Raw genomic sequence first — 26,431 nt, 5'->3', positions numbered from 1 at the left:
AGGAGGTTGGATTCAAGATCTCCAAGGTTCACCTCAGTAACACTGCTCCGGTGGCAACTTTATAGAGTCTTTACCTCTGGCCTCTGTCATTTCTAAATGCCTTCTGGGGCACTTTTCTTACGTTGTTTGGGGGTTTCTCAAACTCTGTATATCTTATGTTAATCTTCTTACACAATTCACCTTCTCTCCCAAGCTGTTAATACCCCCAGTTCCTTATTTATGTTCCTGTTTTCTCTGGCACACATTTGGTTTGACTCCCAACATCCTGTCTCCCTGTACCGTCTTCATACTCAAGTCTGACGTGTGTGTGTGTGTGTGTGTGTGTGTGTGTGTGTGTGTGTGTGTGTTCTTTCTTCTTTCCTTTTAGCCCAGGTTAGGTCTTTATGTTTTACAAGAATGATTTCCCCGTGATACCTCCTTTCTTCCATCCCTTACCTTATAGGGGAGCCTCAGAGTTTTACTTAAAAAAATACCTGCTTTTGCATCTTAAATCTCCATTTATCTGAATTGAATTTATCTCTGTTTAATTGAATTGTCTAAGAATGGCCTTTCACTTTGCTGGCTTTAGATACCATGCCTTTATGCATCCCCCGCCAAGAGGTAGAGACAGGGCACCTGAATAGTATTACTTATAGGCCACTGTGGCAGGCTCTGTACCAAGGATAGAAATCCGTCAGTCGTGTGTTATAGTGCTTTGTGATTCACAAGCTCCTCATTTTTGTGGGAACTTGCAAGTGGAACCAGCGTATAGAATTTTTAGGATCTCCATGAGAGTGAAATATTTGGTTCTGGAAGACTTCCTGTATTGGCGATGTGTTAATTAACCGCTTGTCTCTGTTTTTCAAAATCTCATCTTCTTTCAGTCTTACACACGTATGTAATATATATTGAGCATTAATGATTTTCTGCATGGAGATGGAGACCAGTGGCTAATGACAAAATGTGCAACTTTAAAATCATGAAACTTCTGTACGTGGCTCATGAAGGTGACCCTAATTAATTACTTTAAGTTTTATTTCACACTAGTTTCTCACTACTTGACACAAGTATGTACCCTTTTAACTTGATTAAATGTTTATGTCTAGGTAGTTCTTTAATTTACTATTTATGGGAAACTTTAGGAAAAAACCACAAGAGAACGATACACTATGAGGGTTTAAGCAGGTGGAAACATATGGACACTCCTTTTATAATTATCTCACGGAAACCTTAAGTAGGTCTTTTTGTCATGTGATCTACCTCATTATTCTTATTAAAGTGATTCGTGTGCTAGAAATGAGAGTATATAAAGGCAGAAGTTAGTAGCCGTTTAGAAATACTACTGGGGCACCTGGGTGGCGCAGTCGGTTAAGCGTCCGACTTCAGCCAGGTCACGATCTCGCGGTCCGTGAGTTCGAGCCCCGCGTCGGGCTCTGGGCTGATGGCTCGGAGCCTGGAGCCTGTTTCCGATTCTGTGTCTCCCTCTCTCTCTGCCCCTCCCCCGTTCATGCTCTGTCTCTCTCTGTCCCAAAAATAAATAAACGTTGAAAAAAAATAATAATAAAATAAAAAAAAAATAGAAATACTACTTTAATATTCTGCCTCGTACTGTCCCAACAGGTGTCAACAGGTGTGTTCCATGTGTGCACACACAGGAGTGAGGACGGGCAGATGGGTTGTTTGAGTGGTAGGAAATGGCAAGTCAGTACCACCTTCATGTGCCTCAGTGATTCTTGCAGGTTCCTGGAGTCTGTTATATTTTGTTGAGTACAAAGAATTCTGGTTATTTCTAAATAATACCTGGATATTGTCGTTTGAAAACCATGTATTATATCCTTAAAAAATATTTGAGTATTAGGATGATATGTCTTTCCATAAATTAGTCCGTCCTCTTCTAACATCTGATTGCAGCATCGGTGGTTAAAAAGCACAGGATGACATTTAGAAGATGATAGTTACAGCAGAGGTCTTGCTAATTAGATATATGCAGCAGTTTATACTTTGGAAATGAAGAAATTATTAAAAATGTTCTGCAAATAGTTGTTTTCGCCATGAGATTGTCATGTAGTAAAAGCATAAGTTAAGAATAAATCATCTTGCAAAGTCGCCAGTGAGTTTCTTCTGTCCATGCCAAATATGGAGAATTGGGGACCAGAAGAGCACTTCAGTCCCTCTTTAGAAGTCTGTCTTCTACCATTCTTCCCAACAGTGATAGTGACAATAATCTCTTCCTTCTAAGTGCCGTGCTTATTCTGACCCCAAACACTGCATTCACTTCCAAATGCTCTAACACTGTCTTTATGGCTGGGATTCATTTTTTATATTTTAGTTTCTGTTTCTTATGCTTAGTGTTCATTTATTTGTCCCGCTGCCCTCCCTTTAGTAGAGAAATCATTTTACTGTATGTCCTTTTTCTTTTAAATCCCTCTCGTCCTTGGAGGTACTTAGGAAAGTGCTTCTACAAAACTGATGACTGATCAGTGCTGGTGACTGAAGGCTGGTGCTTTATTTCAGTTGAGTTTGTTTTTAATAGTTACATTATCGTGCTTGCTTTCCAGGCACACAAACCAATGGTCTGGACTTTCAGAAGCAGCCCGTGCCTGTTGGGGGAGCAATCTCAACGGCCCAGGCCCAGGCTTTTCTGGGACATCTCCATCAGGTAGGATGCTCTGCTCAACCATCAGGGAGGGTAAAAAGTGGAGGCATGAAACGTGAGGGCCTGTGGGGAAGTTACTTCAGTGTGTGGGACTTTTTACATTGATTAAAGCCTGTGCTAATCGCACCTAATTGTGTCCTTCTGAATGGGTCGGCTGGACTCCTGTAGCTTAATTGACTATATAGCTATTGACCCCACAGCTGTGTGAAAAAAAGGAATTCTTTGTTATGAATGGAATGTATATAACAACGGGGTTACTGTTTTTGTCACTGTGGGTCTGTGATGGCTCACTGAAGGTAGTAAATTACAAAGTCATCCAAAAGGATGTAGTCACCATTGCCTGAGACCTGCTGAGTAAGGCTCTCAGTTCAGAATATGTCTTCATAAAATGTATCTTCATATGTCTTCTGAGCTCATAAAATATGTTTTTAGACTACCTACGCTTTATATAAAAGAAGCTCCTGTGATTGGAACAGGTAAAATTTTAGAAAGGTCCTCTAAAGCCTATTTATTCTACAAATTCAAAGGGATAGTGTGCAGGCAGACATTAGCATCTTCTCCTAGAGGGAGGCCCTAGTTGACAGACTTTTTGGTCAGGTGCATAGGTTTGTGTTTCTGAAAGTAGAGAAACTTCTACATGAAGCTTCTGGATAAAATATTAAGATGATTTAGCATCTAAAATAATTTAAGAATATATTGTAGAAGAACAAAAATGTTATTTTCATGTTGATTTTTTTTTCCCCTAAAAACATATTGTAGCCTCCAACAAGTTTTCTGGTTTCTTAGAGGGATAGCATTTTTGATAGTTTATGTGGCTTATATTAAGTGTCTATCTGGCATAAATTTGTGACGGTCCAAATGTATTTAAAAAAATCCCTGAAGGTACATAGATGATATGCAGTCTTTTCTCCATTGGATCCAAATTCCAGGATGAGTACAACTCCTGCATCAGCCACAAGGCCTCCAGCTCAGAATCCTTGAACCTTCAATATGCCCCATACCAAAGGACTTTAAATCAAGGAATTTTAGGGGCGCCCGGGTGGCTCAGTCATTTAAGCATCCGACTTCAGCTCAGGTCGTGATCTCATGGTTCGTGAGTTCGAGCCCTGTGTCGGGCTCTGTGCTGACAGCTCAGAGCCTGGAGCCTGCTTCGGATTCTGTGTCTCTCCCTCTCTGTCTGCCCCTCCCCCACTCATACTCTGTTTCTCTCTTTCTGTAAAATAAATAAACATTTTTAAAAAAATTATAAACAAAGGGCAGCAATCCATTCATTTTAGCTCTGAACTCTATATGAGCTCCATACCAACACTTATACTTAACTTCAGGAAACCTTGAAGTTATATGATATATCGAAAGTGGAACTCATTGTCTTCCTGTCAGTGACACTACCATTTTTTCCATCTCTCAGATTTGAACCCTGGAATAATTCGTGACTTCTTTCTTTATCTATATCCAGTCAGTTGCCAGGATCCTATGTAGTAGCACTGTCTCTCATGTTTCCTACTTTTTGTGCTGACTGCTGCCATTCTGATTTACACTTCACTTATTCTACTCTAACTTATATTCTTTTTCCCCATACATGGTCTTTCTTTATTTTCAGGACATTGACATTTTTGAAGAGTACAAACTAGTCATTCTATAGTGTTGCTCGGTTTGGGTTTGGGGAGGAGTACAACATAAGTAGTATTGTGTTCTTGGTGGATTATACCAGAAGGCATGTGTGTCCTTAGTGGTGACTTTTCCTTTTATAATTAATAAGTATCAGTGGAGAGATGGTTGAGAATATGTAAATATCATGTTATTCCCCACCTCTCACCCATTAGAGCATCCATTGATGACACTTGCCAGAATCAGGTATTAACGTGGCTGCCAAACAATGTCCCTTATTCTAATATAACCATGGTTTTTTAACTTTCTGAATGCATGAAATGTTGTGACAGACTTTCATGTGTGGATTATAGGACAGAGTCTTTATTTCAGCCAGCAGTTTTGAGTTATGACTATAAACGTTCTAAGGACTTGACTGTATAGGTGTTGTGTGTGTGTATATATACACACGCACACACACACATATGTATATGTAAGGTTTTTACTCTGGTATATACATGAAAATTTTGAAATTAGAATGAGTAGGTAATTGGGGCGCCTGGGTGGCGCAGTCGGTTAAGCGTCCGACTTCAGCCAGGTCACGATCTCACGGTCCGGGAGTTCGAGCCCCGCGTCAGGCTCTGGGCTGATGGCTCAGAGCCTGGAGCCTGTTTCCGATTCTGTGTCTCCCTCTCTCTCTGCCCCTCCCCCGTTCATGCTCTGTCTCTCTCTGTCCCAAAAATAAATAAACGTTGAAAAAAAAAAATTTAAAAAAAAAAAAAAAAAGAATGAGTAGGTAATTCTGATTGTTTATAATGATAAAAATAATGTATGTAAGTAGCTTGTTCTCATGTGCTCTTTATATAATGGATGAATTAAGCTTTTAGAATCTAAGCGTCCAATGATTACAAACAGGATAAGGAGTGTCTAATACAAGAGTGGCACGCCTGATGACGCTTAGTGTGGGAAAACATGTTCAGAAAAGAACTGGTAACAGCATCTTCTGGTAGGAGGTGGAGGAACCGTGAGCTTGTCCATAAAGTTTTACCTCTGTAAGATAGACCTCTTTGTGTTCTTAGTTCTAACTCAGTGACGGGCACTTAGTAGAGATTCTTGAAATACTTGCTGATGTCAATTTCGAATGATGGATGTCAATAGTATCGTACTAGAACTTTACCTCACTACTTTACTTTTAGGTCCAGCTCGCTGGAACAAGTTTACAGGCTGCTGCTCAGTCTTTAAATGTACAGGTAAGCTGGGTTTTGGGATTATGGATCAGTTTTACTATTTTTCCCATATTTTTTCTGACGTTTTTGTAACGAGCATGCAATAATTTTATAATAGGAAACACTTAGGAGTATTACCTTTTTTTATTACCTAATGTCTTTAAGACCCAAATACTGATAATCATTGACAACACGTTCATAAAAATCCAGTTTATGTTATACTACTGTGAATGACAAAAGGTGAACAAGAGAAGTCTACTTGCAGAGTTGGATGTGTAAGTTTATTAATTTTTATCTGGGGGAGCATACGTGAGTGTAGGAAGCTGTTTCTGAGTTTTACAGTGATAACACATACCTAAACACAAAGCCAAATAATTTGTAAATCCCTTTTTGTTTCCAGATGCCTTTTTGTGGTTTTATAGTGTAGAGGAAAGAGCACTGGGCTGAGGTACAGAGGTTTCTAGTGTGCATTCTAGCTCTGCCACTAACTAGCTGTATGACCTTTGGCGACTCACTTAACATCCTGGGGTTCTTTTTTTTTTACATTTGTTTAACTGGGGAAGTTTTTAGAAGCTTGCCAGGGTCCCTCTCTGCTCTAAAGTGCTGTGCTTCTAAGGTTCGTAACTAAGCCTGGTGTAGTTATTGACGGGCCGCGTCGGATCAAAATTTTAAAAACAAAGGTTAAGTCTGGCTACTTTGCTGATGCACAAATCATGTGGTAAAACATGCAAAGTTCAGTTATTATACGTTACTCCATAATTCAGTCAATCTGCTGCTTCCTTTCGTTATAGTGTTTAGGTAGCTGACAGTCAAGAGGGGAAAGCCATATTCTAAAAGATTGATTTCAGTGTTGCTAATGACTAAAGACCTTGGGTTGAGCGTTCCGGGAACCCAATGGAATATGGACCTGGTAACACATGGAAGCAAGAAGAGAAAAGAAAAGGAGATAATGTGACCTTCCTTTCTGAGGGAGAGGAGGCAGAAAATTGCCTCGGTTGCCATGGTAAACTTTCATCCCTTGGAGAGATGTTGGCAAACAGGCTGTATCTCCAGTGCGGCATGTTTACAGTCCTGCACTGTAATTATCTCCCAATGACTGGCAGAATTAATCAGAGCCTTTATGTTAATTAGCCTTGCTGTAGTCCCCAAAACAGGTGGTAGGAAATATGCAAATCTATGCAGAATTTTAATGCTCGCATAGCCAGTTTTAATTACCATAAAATTTCCTCTTAGTGTCCCTTTTAGGAGTGTGTTCTCTTTCCCTCTTGACTGTAGCGTTTCCCCTCCAAACTTGTGTGTTACTTGATGAGAGATGCTGAATTTGCAGTTATTTTAGATATTAGATCCAAAGTTCTGTGGGTCAAGTTGTCAGCTCCGAGATGATACATGAGGGGGTTTCAGGCTGACCACCAAATACATCTCAGGATGCAGGGGTGGAGGGTCTAATGTAGAGATGGATTGAGAATGTGCTTTCCCTTAGTCCTTAGTTCTGAAGTTGAGATCTGGGTTTCTGAAAAATTCTGTTGATTTGTGGAGGACCAAATTTTTTTTTTCTTAAAAGTTGTTAAGTGTAGCCTTGCTGGCATTGGAACGAGAAGTCTATACCAGCAACTTGTATTGTGGGTAATTTTTACATTTTATTTTTCCACTTTCATGTGTTCCGTATTTGATCATTTCTTTCTTTTGTAGTTAGGAAACGACAAATAAGAAATGTGATTTTTTTTTTTAAAGGGAGAAAAAAGTCTAAAAATGTCCTATATTAAAATTAGGAAAATACAAAGATTAATAAGAAAGGAAAAGAATGAAACCAGAAAACTCATGACTAGATAAATCCATGTTGTAAACAAGTCTTAAAATATGGAGTTATAAGTAGTATTTTTTAATCAGTTACTTGAAATCTCTTATCCCCCCTTCCCTCCCAGTCTAAATCTAATGAAGAATCGGGGGATTCACAGCAGCCAACCCAGCCTTCCCAGCAGCCTTCAGTGCAGGCAGCCATCCCCCAGACCCAGCTGATGCTGGCTGGAGGACAGATAACTGGGGTAAGTTTTCACTGAGAGAATTATAATAAACTTTCTTTGTGTCAGAACTGCCACGGGCCAATATCTGATTAGAACCGTTTGCTGTAGCACACAAGTGACGTGGTTATGCCTGGCGCTGTTTTCTTCAAAGAGTTTGCTACGCTGTAGGCAGCTCCTTAAAAGGAATTATCATTGTCATAAGTTTTCGGGGTATCCTTTCTTACTTTTGCAGATGCTCTCGATAAACTAGAGACTTTTTTAAACCCACGTTTCACCTGTTGCTTCATCATGCAGTGGAGTCATCCTCTGATTGAGATCATTATATTGATGAGATTATAGTCGTCAGTTTATTTAGAGTTACGATATCGCTGCAGAGTAGAAGTTCAAGAGTGGGTTAGTACCTACACAAGAAAAATATTTTCTTTAAATTACTGTGTCATGTTCTAAAATGAAACCTCTGGTCTCGTATCCTGGCTCTACAGTTTACTGTGTGAACTCATTACTTCATCTCCCTGTGCCTCAGTTTTCCTTCAGTTAAATGGAGGTGTTGTCTATGTGAGATGCTCACAATATTGTTATATAGATAAAGAATAACAGTGTTTGTAAAAAAAAGAACAGTGCTTGGCATGTAAGTCAATAAATGTCTTTTATTTTTATTGGTAATAGATCGGCCTTTGTGAATACGTTAAACTTTTAACTTTTCAGCCGTCTGTGCTCTAAGACACCAGAAGTATTTTTCCAGTGCTGAACATTTGTCTGTTAAGTTATTTTGCGGGTAGAAAGGCCAGGAGACTGGTAAGGAAGAGTTGTCATTCAATTCACATCACATCAACTCACACAATTTTTTACTTCCTTTCTTTTAGTTAAGTATGTTTTAGAAGTTGCAGAATGGTCTTAAATATCTCCTCGATGGAGATTAATATGTTTATTACGTGAAATATTTGTAAACATCTGTATCTTGACAGCTGTTAAGTTTTTGGATGGTTTCATTTTGATTCTTATGTCTCTGATGCACAAATTGTATTGGACCCTTTTAGAAGGAGGGTTGTGCCACTAAGTGAATGTACACGCGCTTAATATATGTCAGGGTGGGATGCCTTGCTGGCTCAGTCGCTAGAGTATGCAACTCTTGGTCTCGGGATTGTGAGTTGGAGCCCCATGATGGGTTTAGAGATTACAAAAATAAGCTAAATACAATACATACATACATACATACATACATACATAAAAGCTTAAAAAAATAAAGTATATATTCCAGGCTTCCTTCTTGTCTGATCAGAACATGCCACCAAAAGGAAGGCTGAACACACTTATTACTTTGTGTCTGAACTAAGTTGCATTATGAAAGCAAGTTTTAATCTGCTCTAAATACATTTCCTGTTTTACTGTTTGGGTCTGTTTCGGGTGATTAGTGTCTATAATAGTAAGAGACCCTTGGGATTCCAGGTTCGTGTGGCTGGAGCTTCTATTAAACCTGGGCTTTAGGATTCATTTGCATGTAAAGAGAGCCGCTGTCCCCACTGTCACCACCTGTTTCACGGAGATAATGTGTTGGAAAGGGGATATAAAGTTGTAGAGACCCAGTGCTTTCAATAACAGAAAGGACTGTGTTGGGGAGGGGCTGTAGGGAGACTTGGACAAGAAACAAATGGAGCTCATATTCTTTAGTCATATCTTAGGACATAATGGAAATGATGGAATATGGCAGAGATTCATGCTAATGGGAAGCAGCTGGGCCTTATCAGTTCTTTCCGCGGTCAGATCCAGCATCCTTGTTCCTCATTCATCTGACTAATCACTTGCTGTTCTGTCGGGTGTAAATTTCTTTTCATATCCTGTCAGCGTGGATTCTTTTTCTTTTCTTGCTTACTAGTTAATTACTTTTTTTGCCTGAACCCTCGAGCCCTGGACACGTTTGAATGATTGTTTAAGTCCAGAGTGAGGACCACCATTCTAATTTAAATGTTCCGCCAGCAGTGGCAGCTCGATTGCTGATCAGCGTTTCGGCTTCGAGCTGACCGTGCGGAGGCGGGTGGCTAAGGTCTCGTAGCCCTTGAGTTACCTACCGCAAAGCAGTCGGCTTGCGTTAGGGGCCCTTCTCCCGCAGGCCGTTCCAAACGTCTGTTCTCATTTTGTTCAGCTTACCTTGACGCCGGCCCAGCAACAGTTACTGCTACAGCAGGCGCAGGCGCAGGCACAGCTGCTGGCCGCCGCGGTCCAACAGCACTCCGCCAGCCAACAGCACAGCGCTGCCGGGGCCACCATCTCAGCCTCCGCCGCCACGCCCATGACGCAGATCCCCCTGTCGCAGCCCATCCAGATCTCCCAGGTGAGTCTCCCTTTGCGCAGGGGCGGGAAGTGAGGAATCAAGCGGCGGGTCTTCTTTAGTACGGAATCCACTTTCTGATCGTCGGCGTGGCTCCTCAAAAGGCGCGAGGAGGGGCGCCTGGGTGGCGCAGTCGGTTAAGCGTCCGACTTCAGCCAGGTCACGATCTCGCGGTCCGGGAGTTCGAGCCCCGCGTCGGGCTCTGGGCTGATGGCTCGGAGCCTGGAGCCTGTTTCCGATTCTGTGTCTCCGTCTCTCTCTGCCCCTCCCCCGTTCATGCTCTGTCTCTCTCTGTCCCAAAAATAAATAAACGTTGAAAAAAAAAAAAAAAAAAGGCGCGAGGAGCGCTAGAGCAGTGAAGTGCGCGGTCGCCTTCCTTACCGCTGAACTAGAAGTAATACGTTTGTTTGCTTATTTGAATTGATATTATAAACACATAACTGATTATTTGAGTAACTGTTTACATTAAGTGACAATTCTCGAATAATTAGTTGGCATATTTCTGAAGCAGGGGATTACTGTATTTATTTTAATTAGCTAATTATGGCAGGCATGGGTTCTTTCATGTGCTCCGCAGTGAATATTGCCACTCATGTGTGAGAGAGACGGCCCGTCCTCTCCCTGCTACGGAGCGATTAACTCTGTGCAGAGCTGTATTCGGATGTGGTTTGGCTCCAGTGTTCACACTTCAGGGCAGAGTATCCAGAGATAATAAAAAGTTACTTGAGAGGCATAGACGGTACTGCCTGGGAAGAAAGGTGTAAATGAAGTCCTTCGTCCCCAGGAGAGGGAAAAAGTCCAAGTATTGGCATCAGTAAGTTCTGTGAAGAGTTCTTATGAGTCTAGCGCTAGACAATTATCTTTATCCCCCCAGAGAAGACTCAGAAGTAGACTTGCATTGTAGCTAGAGCTTGACTAGGACATTTAAAAGAGCCAGGTAACTATACAAAGCAAAGAATAGGTATCCGACTAATCTTTATGACTATAATATACAAGCTTTTTCAAGATAATGTCTTAATTGTGGCCACTTTCTTCATCACCAAATACGTTTTTAACGTATAAGCTTTGAGACCCTATGTTGACATTATTCTACTAAGATAATGTGTGTGAAAGCACGTTGAAAATTATAAAACACTAGACCGCTGTAATCAAGTTTGATATGTTATGGATTAGGTTTTTATATGGATAACTATTTTTAGGTATTTTTACACTTACTTCTCAGTCGAGTTAGACTGGTACCAAATTAAGGTGGGTTTTTTTTGTTTTTTTGTTTTTTTGTTTTTTTTTTTTTTTGAGAGCGAGAGAGAGTGCGAGCAGGGGAGGGGCAGAGAGAGGGGGAGACACAGAATCTGAGCCAGGCTCCAGGCTCTGAGTTGTCAGCATAGATCTCGACTCGGGGCTCAAACTCATAAACTGCAAGGTCGTGACCTGAGGCAAAGTCAGACGATTAACCAACTGAGCCACCCAGGCGCCCCTAGACTGGTGCCAAATGTAATGAATCATTATAGATACTTTAATTTATCGATGCAGTTTCAGACACAGCACTCTCCATTTTTATGTAAGAGAAAGATGAGTTGAATATTTAAAACCCCAACGTACTCTTTGCTCACTTGATTTTTAAAACCCATATTGATCCTTCCAGGCTAAAAACACTCAACTGTAACCATTTGTTCTGAGGGAATTTGAAGTAACTATCGAAAACTAGCTTTGACACGAGTCATGACACGGTGGATACGGGCAGAAGTAGCAAGTCCTTACGGCGACTCCAGGTTTCTTCACACGCTCTGTGACCATACCCAGAGCACACCCTGTTTAAAAAGGACGGAAGAATGTAGAATATTGACTCTTCTTTCTGTGGATGACACAGTTCATCTCCTGGGAACCTAATGATCCAGCGAGTTTTCGTTTCAGGATCTCCAATCCGTGTTTTCGTTCTGATTCTCTAGGATCTGCAGCAACTGCAGCAGCTTCAGCAGCAGAATCTCAACCTGCAGCAGTTTGTGTTGGTCCATCCGACCACCAACTTGCAGCCAGCGCAGTTTATCATCTCACAGACGCCCCAGGGCCAGCAGGGTAAGCTCCTCCTCGGCACCCTCAGCAGCGCACGAGGCTGTCCGCTTCTGCGCCACACGCACCGACTGCTGTCATTTTAACGTTTGGATTAAATCTGACTGTAAACTCAGTATTCGTGTTAAGAAAAATATATTTTTTAGGGGCGCCTGGCGGCTCTGTCGGTTAAGCGTCTGACCTCGGCTCAGGTCATGATCTCACGGTTTGTGGGTTCGAGCCCCGCATCGGGCTCTCTGCTGTCAGCACGGACCCTACTTGGGATTCTCTGTCCCCCTCTCTCTCTGCCTCTCTCTCTCAAAAATCAATTTAAAAAAAAAAGAAGAAAGAGGGATGCCTGGGTGGCTCAGGTCATGATCTCGTGGTCTGTGGGTTCAAGCCCCGCATGGGGCTCTGTGCTGACAGCTCAGAGCCTGGAGCCCGCTTCGGATTCTGTGTCCCCCTCTCTGCCCCTCCCTAGCTCATGCTCTGTCTCTCTCTCAAAAATAAACAAACATTAACCAAAAAATGGGTTTTTTTATTTTGGGGTTTTTTTTAGCTAAGGAAAAAAAAAAAACTATTTTTGGTCATGCATGCCACATATTGAAGATCATCCTTTACTGCCTTTCATCTGTTCAATCTCTCATGGTGAACCAAGAGTTTGGTCAAAAATCTAAGTGAAATCTTTCCAACATAAATTACTTCTAGTATTTTGATAGTTTTTCTTGGGAATGTATTTAAAAAATGTGGACTGAGCATTAAAAGCATATGCTTCTAACAATCTTTTGTTCTCTTTTAAAGTTTGAGAAGGAGAGAGTGTTATATTAGAAATAGCAAACTTTTGAGTTACAAAAAACACATTTAAGGCCTCTTAGTGGTAAATTTCTGTATCAGATAAGTTCAATTCTTGTGTGTAAGGTTAGTGGAGGTTAGAGTAGAGAGATTCAGGGTATCAAGGCTTCACCCCAGCGAACGTTAGTGCATTGCTACCATTTCCTCATTATTTTTGTCCTTTAGCCTTTTTCTTCTTGATCATTCATTCCAAAATCTTTCTTTGCGTAAATACCTGTTCCACTTAACAGATAGCTTGCTCCTGTCATGAATCAGACAATTCTCTGGCCCAGTATATACCGGCAGTTTCTGATGGATGCTGGGTTAAGAAGGTGAGCTCTTTTGGGACACCTGGGTGGCAAAGTCAATTAAGCGTCCAACCTCAGCTCGGGTCGTGATCTTGCGCTTCATGAGTTTGAGCCCCGCGTCGGGCTCTGGGCTGACAGCTCAGAGCCTGGAGCCTGCTTCAGATTCTGTGTCTCCCTCTCTCTGCCCCTCCCCGACTCATGCTCTGTCTGTCTGTCTCTCTCTCAAAAGTAAATAAAAACATTTAAAAAAAAAAAGAAGGTGAGCTCTTTTTAGAGTTTCAAGCTTGCTTCCATTTAGAATACTTCTTCATTTTCATCCATTCCTTACTAAAATAAAGGATTGGCCAATCAGAGAGATCATCAGACAGGTTATCAAAGACATATATCAGTTTTAGGTTTTGTTGTTTTTTTTTTAACGTTCGTTTATTTATTTATTTATTTATTTATTTATTTATTTATTGAGAGAGAGAGATCGAGAGAGAATCCCAAGCTCCGCGCTGTCAGCGCAGACCCCAAAGCGAAGCTCAGTCCCACGAACCGTGAGATCATGACCTGAGCTGAAATCAGGAGACAGCCGCTCAGCCACCTGAGCCACCCAGGTGCCCCTATATCGGTTTCAGTTTTATGTCCCATATCTTACTGCCCAAGTTGTAGTTAACAAGATTGAATTTTAGGCAAGTAAGACATTAAGAATTTTAAGACTGATAAGACTATCAAAAGATCAGCTGGAAATTTTCATTTCACTTTCTTATTCTTTATTTTGCCATATGTTCAGAGGAATCCTTAGTGTATCTGACAGGACATTTGTGTTTTCCAGGTCTCCTGCAAGCGCAAAATCTTTTAACGCAACTACCTCAGCAAAGCCAAGCCAACCTCCTACAGTCGCAGCCAAGCATCACCCTCACCTCCCAGGTCAGTTTTCTCCCACTGAGGATTACTTTCTCTTACCCTGATGTTTTGAGGGACTCTTGGACTTGGTTCAATTAAAAACACAACAGATCCCCACAGTACCCTAATAAAAATAATCCGGATAGTTTTCACACTGAGCAAAAATTCAAAGCAAGACTTATCAGCTTGATAAAGCAATACTATCGGATTGATGTAGTCTTTGAAAATGTCCAAGGAGTTCCTGTTTTCTTCTGTATTTATAAAAACTAACCGTGTTGGTGGCAAATGAGGACTGAGTTCTGGCTCGTCGACCATCCTCCCCTCCAGCCCTCCCCTCTCTGTAGTTGGCAGGAGAGCTTACCCCTGGCACCAGAAACCCACTGCTTCAGTTAAAACACATCACGGTCCTCTGCCCTTTTGAAGAAACTGCAAAGGAGTTCCGATCCCCGTGTTTTCTTTCAACTTTGAGATGTTGCTTTAGCTCATTTCTACCAGAGTTTAGCTCTATCATAAAGTATAGGTCTAGACATCTTGAGGTGTAAGCTTTAGACCTCTTTCACTTCTTAACCAGCTGTGACTTTGAGCACGTCATTTCATTTCTTCATCTGTGAATTAGGTAATTGAACCGGCTGATCCTGAATCACTCTTCAGCTCTGATTCGCTTTGTCTCTACTCTTGCAAGTTCTCACTAACATATGGCCAGATTTGACAAAATTCCACATCTGTTTATGATAAAAAAGAAATAACAAAAAACAAAACTCTTGCAAACTAGGAATAGGTTTCCAACCTGGTGAAAGTCATCTACAAAAAAAAAAAAAAACCCTACATCGTACCACCAAGATCAGGAATAAGGCAAGGATGTCCACTGTTACCACTTTTTTTTTTTTTAACATTTATTTATTTATTTATTTATTTATTTATTTATTTATTTAGAGAGCATGTGTGCACGAGCAGGGGAGAAGCAGGGGGAGAGAGAGGGGGAGAGAGAGCATCCCAAGCAGGCTCTGACTTGATTTCACAAACTGTAAGATCACAGCCTGAGCTGAAATTAAGAGTTGAATGCTTAACCACTTGAGTCACCCAGGTGCCCCAACTGTTACCACTTCTATTCAGCATTTTGCTGGAGGTCTTAGCAGTGCAGTAAGACAAGAAAAAGAAATAAAGGACATGTAGATTAGGAAGGAATATGTAAAACGTTTTAATTGGCAGAGGACATCATTGTCTATGTTAAAATCCTAAGGGATCTACAAAAAACTGCTGGAATTAATAAGCGAGTTTAGCAAGTATGTAGGATACAAAGTCGGTGTTAACAATGATCATTTGGCAGTTGAACTTAAGAGGAAAAATATTTACCCTGCTTACAGATAAATTTCACAAAACATTTGCAAGACTTATATGTAATTTTCAATAGTGAAATTAATCAAGACCTAAATAAATAGAGGGCTATAATGTGTTCATGAATCAGAAGACTTCGGTTGTTAAAACGTGAATTCTTTTCCAAATTGATCTATATATTCAACACAATTCCTATCAGTACCCAGCAGCCTTTTTTCAATAGAAATTTGCATCATGTTTCTAACATTTATATGGAATTGTAGAGGACGTAGAAAAATCAAATAATTTTGAAAAATAAGAAAGTTGAAAGACTGCCTCATGTCAAAATTAATATAAAGCCACAGTAATGAAGACAGCATGATAACAGCATATGAACAGAAATGAAATAGAATAGAAGATTAAGTAGACCCACACATCTATGGCCAACGGATTTTCCACAAAGGCGCCAAAGATTTCAGTGAGAAAAGGAAAGTCTTTGGTTATGTGTAGGCAAAAACAAACAGGCAAACGATTTACAATGATTAATTTGAAAAGGGTAATAAGACCTAACCTTCCAGAAGAAAACTTAGGAAAAAAGTCTTTGTGTCCTTGGGTAAGATAATGGTTTCTTAAATAGGACACAAAAACACTCTTCATAAAAGAAAAAAATTGACAAATTTAATTTTATAAAAATTAAAATCTTTTTGTTAAAAGCATAAAAGAAAAGCCACAAACTGGAAGAAAATATTCTTCAAATTTATATCTGATAAAAGACTTGTGTCTAGAATTTATAACTAATTCACAAACTCAGTAATAAGCCTGACTTTTTAAAAAGGGGGGATGTGCAAAATATTTGAAAATACTTCACCAAAGAAGATATGTGAATGCCCAGTAACCATATAAAAAGATGCTGAAAATCATTGGTCATCAGGGAAACGCAAATGACATATCACTACATACCCACTAGAATGGGCAAAATCAAAAAGACTATGATAGTACCAAGTGTGAAGCAACTGGGCTCTTTGATATATTATTGATGGGGTTGCAAACACTTTGGAAAACAGTTTGGCAGTTTCTTATACAGGGTACCTTATGACCTAGCAATTCTACTTCTAGAAATGAATGTCCACACAAAGACCTATATATAAATGTTCAAAGCAGTTTTACCCATCATCACACCAAACTGGAAATAACCTAAATGTCCATCGACTAATGAATAGGTAACATAACTTTTGGCATATCCATATGATAGAATGCTGTTCAGCAGTAGAAAGGAATATACTTCTGAAACATTTACCAACACGTATGAAGTTGGGAAGCATTATGTTAAGTGAAAGAAGGCAAACATAAAAGACTGCATACTGTATGATTCAATGTGTGTGGCATTTTAGAACAGACAAAACCATAGGGACAGAAATTGTATCAGTGCTTGCCGGGGGCTTGGGGGCTAGGGATGGGGAATGGAGGGCAAAGAGCATAAAGGAACTTCTGTGGGGGATAGAAATGTTCTGTACCTTAAATGTGGTGGCAGTCACGTGACTACATACGGTTGTCAGAACATCAAACCGCATACTTTTAACTTGTGCGTTTAATTGTGAATATGCCGCATATAAAAAATCAGGTTGGAGTCTTGCAAAAGCCTGTTCCAGCAGTTCCTCCCTGGCCTTCGTGCGCCGCACACAGTGGCAGGGCTGGTGTAGCGCCATCCTGACTCCTGCTCACTGAGTTCTACTCTGCCGTTTCTAGATCTGGCCCAGTCCAACCTGAGGTTTCTGGAGTTGGGGTGACTTATCTGTAACCACCCCACCTAAAGGTACCCAAGCCATTTTTAGTCCTTTACTATCTGAGAACGGGGCTCCTTCAAGCCTGGAGATGAAATAACAAACAGTCTGGTGGTTGAGGCTCACGTCTACCTGTCAACCAGTCTCACTGCGAAGCGTGTAGCTGCATAGGGTTCTCACGTGGTTGGTGCTGGTTTGGACTCCTCCAGACTGGTCAGGTTGAAAATTGCTCAGTGTCAACAACACATAACAGAGGTGAACTTGGCTGTCTTCATTGAAGCAGGATGATAGAGACTGGCTTACTCTGGTTGTAGGCCTGTGCGATGCCTATTGTGTAGTTTTCTGGCCCAGTTGGTTCCGTTGGAAAGAGCTTATTACTAACCAGGTCAGAGTTGGAGGTATTTGACGCATTTAAATTACAAGAAAACTCCTAGCCGGAGCCCTCATTTGTAACCCTGGCCTGTAATCTCTCATGTGGCCACTGTTCATAGGAAGGGTCAACAGAGCAATTACGCTGCAGCCAGGGTAGTACCTTCTGCTAATGAGGACTCACAAGGGCAGGCTCTCCTCGGGGCGTGTGAGTAAAACAGAGTAGCCTTGTGTTTGTGTAAGAAGGAAATGGAGTATTTTCTTTAAAAGGAAAAGAGATCATTCTTTCATGTCCCCAAATAAATTGTAGATAGATTTAAATAAATATTTTAAAACATATAGAGGAAGCAAGCAGACCATTAAAAGGAATTTTTGAGTTCGAAATAAGTGAAAGCTCTCTTAGATTTGAAGCAAGAGAAGATCCTAGAAAGGAGGAAAAAAAAGTTCACCCAAATGACAATGTAAAGCTTATGTACCCCGAAAAATAAAAGGAAAAAGGCAGGTTGGAAAAATTATTTGTACTAATACAACAGACAGAGGCTTAATCTATAACAATTGATGAGCTCTTTAAGGATGAGGACAAGGAGATCATTAATACATATATGGGTTATGGATATAAATCCAATTGATAAAAGAAATACAGATAATAAATGACACGTGGGAAACTTTGAGTAATAAGAGAAATTCAAATAAAGGTGATAGTGAAGTACCATGCACTCCTTCAATTAGCAAAACATTTTTAAAAACTGCCAACACAAACCATGTGGAGGAAACTAGCATCATGTAGTGAGAACCAACATTATGGTGCGTATCAAAAGCTATAGAATTGTTTATGGTGTACCCTTTATCCAGTTACAGAAAATGACTTCTGAATTTATCTCAACTTATTACAAGGGTGGGGAAAAGAATCATGTGCACAAAATTTTTCATTCTGGCGTTAACTGTGTTAGTGAAAACATAAATGAAGAAGCATCTGTTAACAAAGAAATTGTTAAATAAATTATAATATTGCGTCAGTCAGCCTTTGAAAATGATAATTATGAAACGGAGTATAAAATTATATATACTATAATTACAGTTAAAGTTGAGAATGTAGATCCGAGGGAGGGAGGTAATGGATAAGTTTAGGGCATTGTGGGTGGTGACGGTACATATTCATGGAGGTAGGCTTATCTTCAAATTCATCAAGATGTACACATTAAATATATACAGCCTTTTTTTATATGTCAGTCATACCTGAGTATAAATAAAGTTTACTGCTTTGATTTTGTGCCTTATGGTCCCTTCCAATGTCTTGATCATATCATAAAGGTTACTCTGATCTGTGAGATGCGTGCCTTGTAATTGAAGATTTGAAAATTGTTTACGATTTGTAAGAGAAACATTTACAGATGCAATAAACTTTATGCAACAAATTAAAAATAGGATTAAAAAAAAGGAAAGAAATACAGGTCAACGGAAATTACAAAAGAAAACAAAAAAAAGCTATTAAGTTATTTAAACTGTAGATGATTTACTTTTCCCCCTTAAAATTGTTTTATTCTTATCGTTTTTATCATACCGTGTCACAAGTTGGAGATGACGATAGTGGTAAACAAGATAGATATATGGTCCCTGCTGTTTTGAGACTCGTGGTTTAAGTGGCATATTTATGAAATAGAGTCTTTAAAATAAAGTCTGATTTATTATGTATACTCTGAATATGCATAAGATACATGCATTCAGAACACTTGAAAACCCACATATCATGGGTTGCATTTTGGTGTATTTGTTTCCATGGACTTCCACGGAAACCTGAACTGGAATCTGGCAGGCACAATCTCACACGCTGCCCTTCTCACGGACGTTATGTCGTACCTCCCACGGTGTCACGTGGTCCTCATGGTTCTTCGTGAACGGAGCCGTTTCCTTAAGTTGTTCCCTTGTGACGCATTCCAGTTACAAACCGAGGTATCATTTTTGTGCGCCGGTTCTTCTCCTCCCGTTCCTTGTCACAGCCAGCAACCCCAACGCGCACAATAGCGGCAACCCCGATTCAGACACTTCCACAGAGCCAGTCAACACCAAAGCGAATTGATACCCCCAGCTTGGAGGAGCCCAGTGACCTTGAGGAGCTTGAGCAGTTTGCCAAGACCTTCAAACAAAGACGAATCAAACTCGGATTCACTCAGGTAGGACGAACCCACCGTTAACCTAGATCTCCCTCCCCGACTAGGTCCAGGTATGCGCTTTACGTGTCCAGGGAAGCTTCGGAGGAACAGTATATTCCCTGGCCCTGTTTTTTGGTTTTAGGCTGCGGCTTTTTCTTAGCCACTTCCTGCCCTCATAAATTTAGACTGTTATCATATATTCAGTTATGAATGTATGATTTAATGTTAGATTAAAACCTTTACGATTTCTCTCAGAACACAGGCCTCTGAAATCATCATTCGGATGATACCGATAAACGGTGAGGGCTTAAAAGATATGTTTGGGGCTGCTGTAACTGTAGTGAGGGTTTTGTTATTTGTAGAACATCTGGTTCTAGGCCTTAGGGCTCTGTCTGCAAGAGTGAGAGAATAAAGATTGCAGGGTCTCTTATAGTAGCTGAAAGGGGAAAAGTTTGAAAGACTTGTTTAAAAACAGATTTTTGGGAGCGAGAGAAGGAGGCCAAATAGAAAGAGAGAGAGAGAGAGAGAGAGACAGACACACACACAATAAGCCCAAATTGACACTAATTAAACAAATAGGAATCTGGTAAATCTGAAAAGTCCAAATGAATCAAAATCCAAATTAATTTTTTTTAATGTCCCCTAGCAGACAGCTTTTAATGTGGAATAAGTTTAATGGTTCAAACAGGCATCTGGGTATATAGTGTTTTTGTTCCAAGCACTACCACTGACTTACTCTTTGATTAATCTGTTACAAAGAATAGTTTTAAAGCAGGAAAAGAATTAAACGGGTAACAATGATATAAAATGATATAAGATCCTTAGATGAAAAAAAGTTACTGAAGTATAGATCGGGTTGAGTGTTTTTATGCAATTAGGGGAAACCTGATGTTTTCTTAGAATATAATTACTGTTTGAAGGTTAAGTCACGACTTAAACACTAAGTTGAAAGTAAAGTTACGCGCAGCAGTGGTAGGTGAAAACCCAGGGATCTATCCCTGTTTGTTTTCTGTGTGTTTTTAAGAACAGACTTTTATTCCTTATGTTACTTTGGTAACTTGTTTTTGCTCAAAGAAATTAATTGTGTATTGGAAACAAGAAATGATTTTTTTAAATAGGTGGAGTTTTAGAAAAAATGCAGTTATCTTTGTGAGGGGTTTCAGTTGTGAAGAAACACATTACAGTTCAGAAAGGTTTTAATGCTTTTGAAGCGCTTAAACGATCTAGCCTGTTTTTTCCAGAAGAAAGCTGAGGATACAACTAGATCGGTAGAGGTAGGTTAAGCTTGAACAAGTATGAGGTTGGCATATTTAGCAGTGCTGCAGCTTTTAGGCTATTAGCACAGCATACTCTTAGGTTCCCTAGGAGATTGTTGCCTCGGTGATACGCCAAGGATATTAAGGCTTTTAAAAATCTTTACCTTTGACCCACCTAGTGGTTTGCCTTTCTGTGGCATTTGACCCAACATATTGCCAGTGTTGCGTCTCCTGCTCTTTCTCTTTTAGATAAAGGAGCTTCCTTATGGTCTGGTGCTTTATGGTTTTATCCTATTATTTGGTATAATTGTTACTTGTTTTTCAGAATGACTTTGACTTGCCAGTGGCAGCATTTCGCAAAATTTAACTGCGTGGATTAAAGCATATATTTCTGGTGGAGGATGGGAAAATCAACCTTTGTTTTTAAGTCACACACTCCAGTTGTAGTCCTTCAAAGGTTGCTTTGTATCCAGTTTGTTTATATATACACACAGGGGAACTTCCCTTCAACTTGCTGGTTTAAACAAAAACTCCCTATTCTCTGAGTAAATAGACATGTTATTAGAGGTTTTAAACAGTAATTTTCTAATTACTTAATTGGTTAAAGGATTGCTGTAGATGTCACTGTATACTTGGGAGGCATACCATAGTATAACACTTCTGTTGCGTGTAGCACATTCGTTATTTCCTAATCCCGATCTTTGTTCCTTTTTTTCCTTTTGCTTTTTTAAAAAATATCAAAGAGATACAACTTAGTTCAGATAATGTGTGAGGCAGCTGCTTAAAACGTTTACAATTGTGAGGAAGAACCCAACGTGGTAATTACAAGAGCACTGAACTGAGCATCTATCAAATTAATGAGAATTGATATATTAACTGAGAGACCTGTTGCTTTTTATTCATTTAAATAATTTAAATATGAAATAAAATTGTATTATAAATCTCAAGTGGATTTGTCATAGTTGTAGTGAGCTGATGGCGTAGCTTTATTTAGGCACAGCTACCATTTAGGGCGTTGTTTATTTTTATAACGATGTGATTTTTGATGGGTTATTTTTGTTTACTTACTAATTCTGTTACTTTTCATAGAAAGATATCATAGAGGTTTTTGAGAAATTCTCAGCAAATTACGTAGATATGGTGTCAGAAGACATTTATTTTCATCTGACCACGACAACAGATCTTACACTCAAAGAATTGCAAGGTGTAGTTGGCCCCACCCAGCTTTCTAGAAAGCTGTCATCTAAACAAACAAAGTGGCCCAGAACATGAATATATGTGACAAACAAAGTATGTTTAGGGCCTGAAATACAGTAGGCACTTAGTGAATATTTGTTGATTGAATGAAGATTTAATACATATTTAGAGAGATCGATGCTGAACACCTGTATCTACAGACACACTTGTATATAAATATAATAGATAGCATTTACGCCCCGCTCGCTCTGTCCTGGTTCTTTCAGTTTTACTATAATTGGAAGGAGGTCAATGAGCAGTCCATTTCTGTTCTACTCGGAGATAGTATATTCAGAGTTGTCAATAAAACTTTCTGTGATGATGGGAATGTTCTGTGCGGTACGATAGCCACTACCCACGTGTGGCTGTTGAGTCCTTGAAAGGCAGCTAGTGGTGCGGAGGAACCGAGTTTTTAATTTACTTGATTTTAATTAAATCTAAATGGCTCCATCAGTTGAAGTTCAGATAATCTCTGTACCTTATTGTATTTTATCGTATAGTTTGAATATTTTTCCTCTGTTAAACTTCTTGTCAGAAGTTGTGCACCAGTAAGAAACTGGGAGTTTAAAAAACAACAACAACAAAAAAAAAGGTTTTTTCCTTTCCTTAACTACCACCTAATGTAGGTGCTAATAGGCAATGTAGTATCCAGAAGATGGATTGGTAGGGATAAGGGGGGAATCAAAGGACTGGGATAATCCCAATTCAAAATAAGTGTTGCCACAATGGTCGGGAGCTAAGTGTTTCATAGTGGCATTGGCCGTGTAGTGCTTAGAGCTAGAAATGTTGCCTTTCTGGCCTGCCACTAAACTAATTGAAATGAGAGCGTGAATCACTTAAACTCCATGAGTTTCTATCACCTGTATATAAAATAACTATTAAGATATGGCCTTTTCCAGCCTTAACAAGAGAGATTCAGCTGGAAGAAAAGTATTGTATACATTTCAAAGGTTATAGGCTTATAAAGAAAGTCATCTTTTGTAATATATTCAGGGGATCATTGTTCTATTGCTATAAGGTTACCAAGTTTCCAGGGCCCATGAAGGTTTAACTAAATGGGTCAAACCTCTCTACTGTGAATTTCTCTCTCTATAATGGTTACAAAAGTAGTCTTTTAGGATACCTGTTTTTGTAACCAACTTTGAAATCCAAACTAAGGGTGGAAAATAGATTTTTCCACTGCTTCCAGAAATACTTTATGGGCCTGGGGTTTGGGGGGGGGGCGCTGAGGGGGATGGGGAATGAGGCATTATTTCTCAAATTTAAAATGATTTATAGGAACTTTGGTTAGTTCAGAAAGACCTGAAGTTATCTAGACAGTTACATCTGTTAACCCCGTAAGTGGTAACAGGGAACTGGTTTTAAAGATTATTTAAATCATTTTAAGTGTATCCATTCAGGGGCTTGTTAGATCACTATCTTTTGAGACTTGGAAATATTTGATAATCTTGATTATTACGTGAAGTAACAAGAAGAGACTCAAAATGAGAGAAAATGGGAGTTACGAATTTTGTCCCAAATCAAGGCCTGACAGGCTTCATTGAAAACTGTGCTCGACTTAAAGGTGGATGCTTTTGTGGGACCCTGGAAATGGAATGATTGTTGAGTCTTTGTCTAGATCAGTTACTGGGGCAGCAGCCTAGAGTAAAGACTTGGGACGTTAGTGAGACAAATCTCTCTCCCTCTCCCCCTCCGGCTCTGTGTTACCGTGCAGGGCGATGTTGGGCTCGCTATGGGTAAGCTGTATGGAAATGACTTCAGCCAAACCACCATCTCTCGCTTTGAAGCCTTGAACCTCAGCTTTAAGAACATGTGCAAGCTAAAGCCACTTTTGGAGAAGTGGCTCAATGATGCAGGTGAGTAAGTGTACGAATTTTACAGGGGAGTTGTCTACACCTGGGCTTATGTCTTCTGGTGCATTATTGGTACCTCAGAACACTGAAGCTCACTGACCTTGGGAGGATCAATATAAATTATGACTCCATAAATTACAGAACGAATTCGTTTAAACCTAGTAATTACAATGGACACAATCAGTAGTAATTTTCAGCCTTAGAATATTTCTTGTATTTGAGCCAGGTTAGGGATAGTTGAAGGAAGAGGATGAGAAGTCCTAGGTGTTTACATACACTTGAAAAACAAATTTATTGGTTCTTCCTTGATGAATTATCATAAACTTGTTACTGATCAGATATCTGCTTTTTTACTAAAAATGACCGCATATGGTTTATATACACAATGGAATACTACTTGACAATGAGAAAGAAGGAAATCCTGCCATTTTGCAGCAACGTGGACGGAACTGGAGGGTATCATCCTAAGTGAAATAAGTCAGAGAAAGACAGATCCATCATATGTTTTCACTCATGTGGAACTTGAGAAACTTAACAGAAGACCATGGGGGAAGGGAAGGGGGAAAAAAACAGTCACACACAGAGAGGGAGGGAGGGAAACCATAAGAGACTCTTAAATACAGAGAACAAACTGAAGGTTGATGGGAGGTGGGGGGGAGGGAGAGGGGAAAATGGGTGAGGGGCATTGAGGAGGGCACTTGTTGGGATGAACACTGGGTGTTGTATGTAAGCAATGAATCACGGGAATCTACGTCCCCAAACCAAGAGCACACTGTATACACTGTAGGTTAACCAATTTGACAATAAATTATATTTTTGAAAAAATACTTCCTACATAAAAAGCTGAGCTTTTAAAACTAGCTGAGCTAGTTTTAACTTGTTTTATACTGAGTTGCCTTACGGAAAATTTGGATTCTGAGTCACAGAATCAGAGACTCTGAGAGCTATAAGGAACCACAGAGATCTCCTAGGCTTTGGTTGTCATCGTAAATGTGAACAAAAGTCAGGTCTTTGGAAAAGACAAACCTGTAATCCCCACCCTTCAACAGTCTGATCCGGGGCTGTGGGTGAGGCCTCAGCATCTGTAATCTTACTGAGTTCCACAGGTGAGAACCTTCCGTTTTCCATAGGGTGTAAAGAAACGCAGAGACGTCTGTGATGTGACCAGGGTCATCAAACTAGTAAATGGCAGAACCTTGTTTAAACTTCAAAGAATTTAGAAAGATCTGTGGTAGTGAATGATGTTTTAATATGGGTTATGAAAACCCTTCTATGCTGGCTTTTAGCTTAACGTATTTTGGTCCGTTTTGCTGTTACTGTTAATATATGTATCATATGCATGAGTCATGCTCAGCTAACTTGATGTCTGTGTTTTCTTCTTTCTTACAGAGAACCTCTCATCTGATTCAGGTCTCTCCAGCCCAAGTGCCCTGAATTCTCCAGGGCTGGGAATGGAGGGCTTGAACCGTAGGAGGAAGAAACGCACCAGCATAGAGACCAACATCCGTGTGGCCTTAGAGAAGAGTTTCTTGGAAGTTAGTAAAGTTTTTGCTTTTCATGTACATGTGATTGTCTGTATAATATTAATATTAGGTGCTGTAGATGATGTAAGATGGACTTGTCAGCCTCGGTCCTTACACATGCTTATAACGTAGTGGAGAACATAAGACAAAGGAAGTTACCGAACATTGGAAGCAGAACCAGAGGCCTTCAGGGCTCAGGAGAGTCCAGGCGCGTATCTGCGTGAGCACCAGTGTGACAGAAGAGACCACAGCTGCCGTGGGATACGCAGGAGCTGCACAGGCGGGGAGAAGTGGGAGGAAAGCACTTTAAGCAGAGGAAGTGCACCAGCAAAGGCATCCAGGGAGGAGAAACCTCCCAGATTTGGCAAAGCACAAATAGTGCGATTTGACTCAATTCCATTGTCTGTGTGCCTAGAATAGTGGTTTGGGACTAGGCCACCAAAGGCCATGGATGTCAGGGGTTAAATAAAGCTAGTTCTGGGCGCCTGGGTGGCTCAGTCTGTTAAGCGTCCAACTTGGGCTCAGGCCATGATTTCACGGTTCGTGGGTTCAAGCCCCACATTGGGCTCTGCGCTGACAGTGTGGAGCCTGCTTGCCATTCTCTCTCCCTCTCTCTCTGCCCCTCCGCGACTTGCGCTTTCTCTCTCTCTCAAAATAAACTTTAAAAAAGGAAAATAAAGTTAATTCTAACAGGTATTTAGCCTCTTTTGTTTTTGTTTGTTTGTTTGTTATTGTACCAGGCAATGTCACGATCAGAGCTTCCAAAAAATTGTGACTTCTCTAATTTAGAAAAGGCTTGAGCACAGTGGAAGGAACATTGAATCAGGAGTCTCTCCACTCTACCGCTTTTATTAACTATATCAATAACTGTGACTTCACTGTGTCAAGTCACTTGATTTCTTGTGCTAAAGTCCCTGTCTCTGAAATACCTGCCTTTCCTGCCCCGCAGGCTTATTGCCTGCCTCGTGTGGTCCTAGTGAAATCATGTGCATGGAGCACTGACAACCTCTTAAATTCCTACTAACGTATAAAGTTGTATGGATTATGAATTTTATTCAAGATTAATAACCCTTAAGATGAA

At 40.1% G+C, this 26,431-nt stretch overlaps 1 protein-coding gene across 4 annotated transcripts in view; it reads left to right on the top strand.

The window, feature by feature from the left end:
* Window positions 1-26,431, top strand: part of POU2F1 (POU class 2 homeobox 1) — a 183,096-nt gene that overhangs the window by 130,862 nt on the left and 25,803 nt on the right. For all 4 annotated transcript variants that reach the window (XM_047077068.1, XM_047077069.1, XM_047077066.1 and 1 more), the window contains 9 exons: window positions 2,538-2,638; window positions 5,419-5,472; window positions 7,371-7,490; window positions 9,610-9,798; window positions 11,742-11,868; window positions 13,798-13,892; window positions 19,330-19,503; window positions 23,689-23,830; window positions 25,217-25,362. In XM_047077068.1, coding sequence (XP_046933024.1) covers window positions 2,538-2,638; window positions 5,419-5,472; window positions 7,371-7,490; window positions 9,610-9,798; window positions 11,742-11,868; window positions 13,798-13,892; window positions 19,330-19,503; window positions 23,689-23,830; window positions 25,217-25,362 — 1,148 coding nt within the window. The remainder of the gene's footprint in view (window positions 1-2,537; window positions 2,639-5,418; window positions 5,473-7,370; window positions 7,491-9,609; window positions 9,799-11,741; window positions 11,869-13,797; window positions 13,893-19,329; window positions 19,504-23,688; window positions 23,831-25,216; window positions 25,363-26,431) is intronic.

The sequence above is a fragment of the Lynx rufus genome, unplaced genomic scaffold, assembly GCF_022079265.1.
Source record: "Lynx rufus isolate CCGP_SWC_20201006 ecotype Redwood Valley unplaced genomic scaffold, mLynRuf1.p SCAF_15, whole genome shotgun sequence".
NCBI lineage: Eukaryota > Metazoa > Chordata > Mammalia > Carnivora > Felidae > Lynx > Lynx rufus.
The sequence above is the reverse complement of the archived record's forward strand: the minus strand, read 5'-3'. Positions and strand labels throughout refer to the sequence as shown.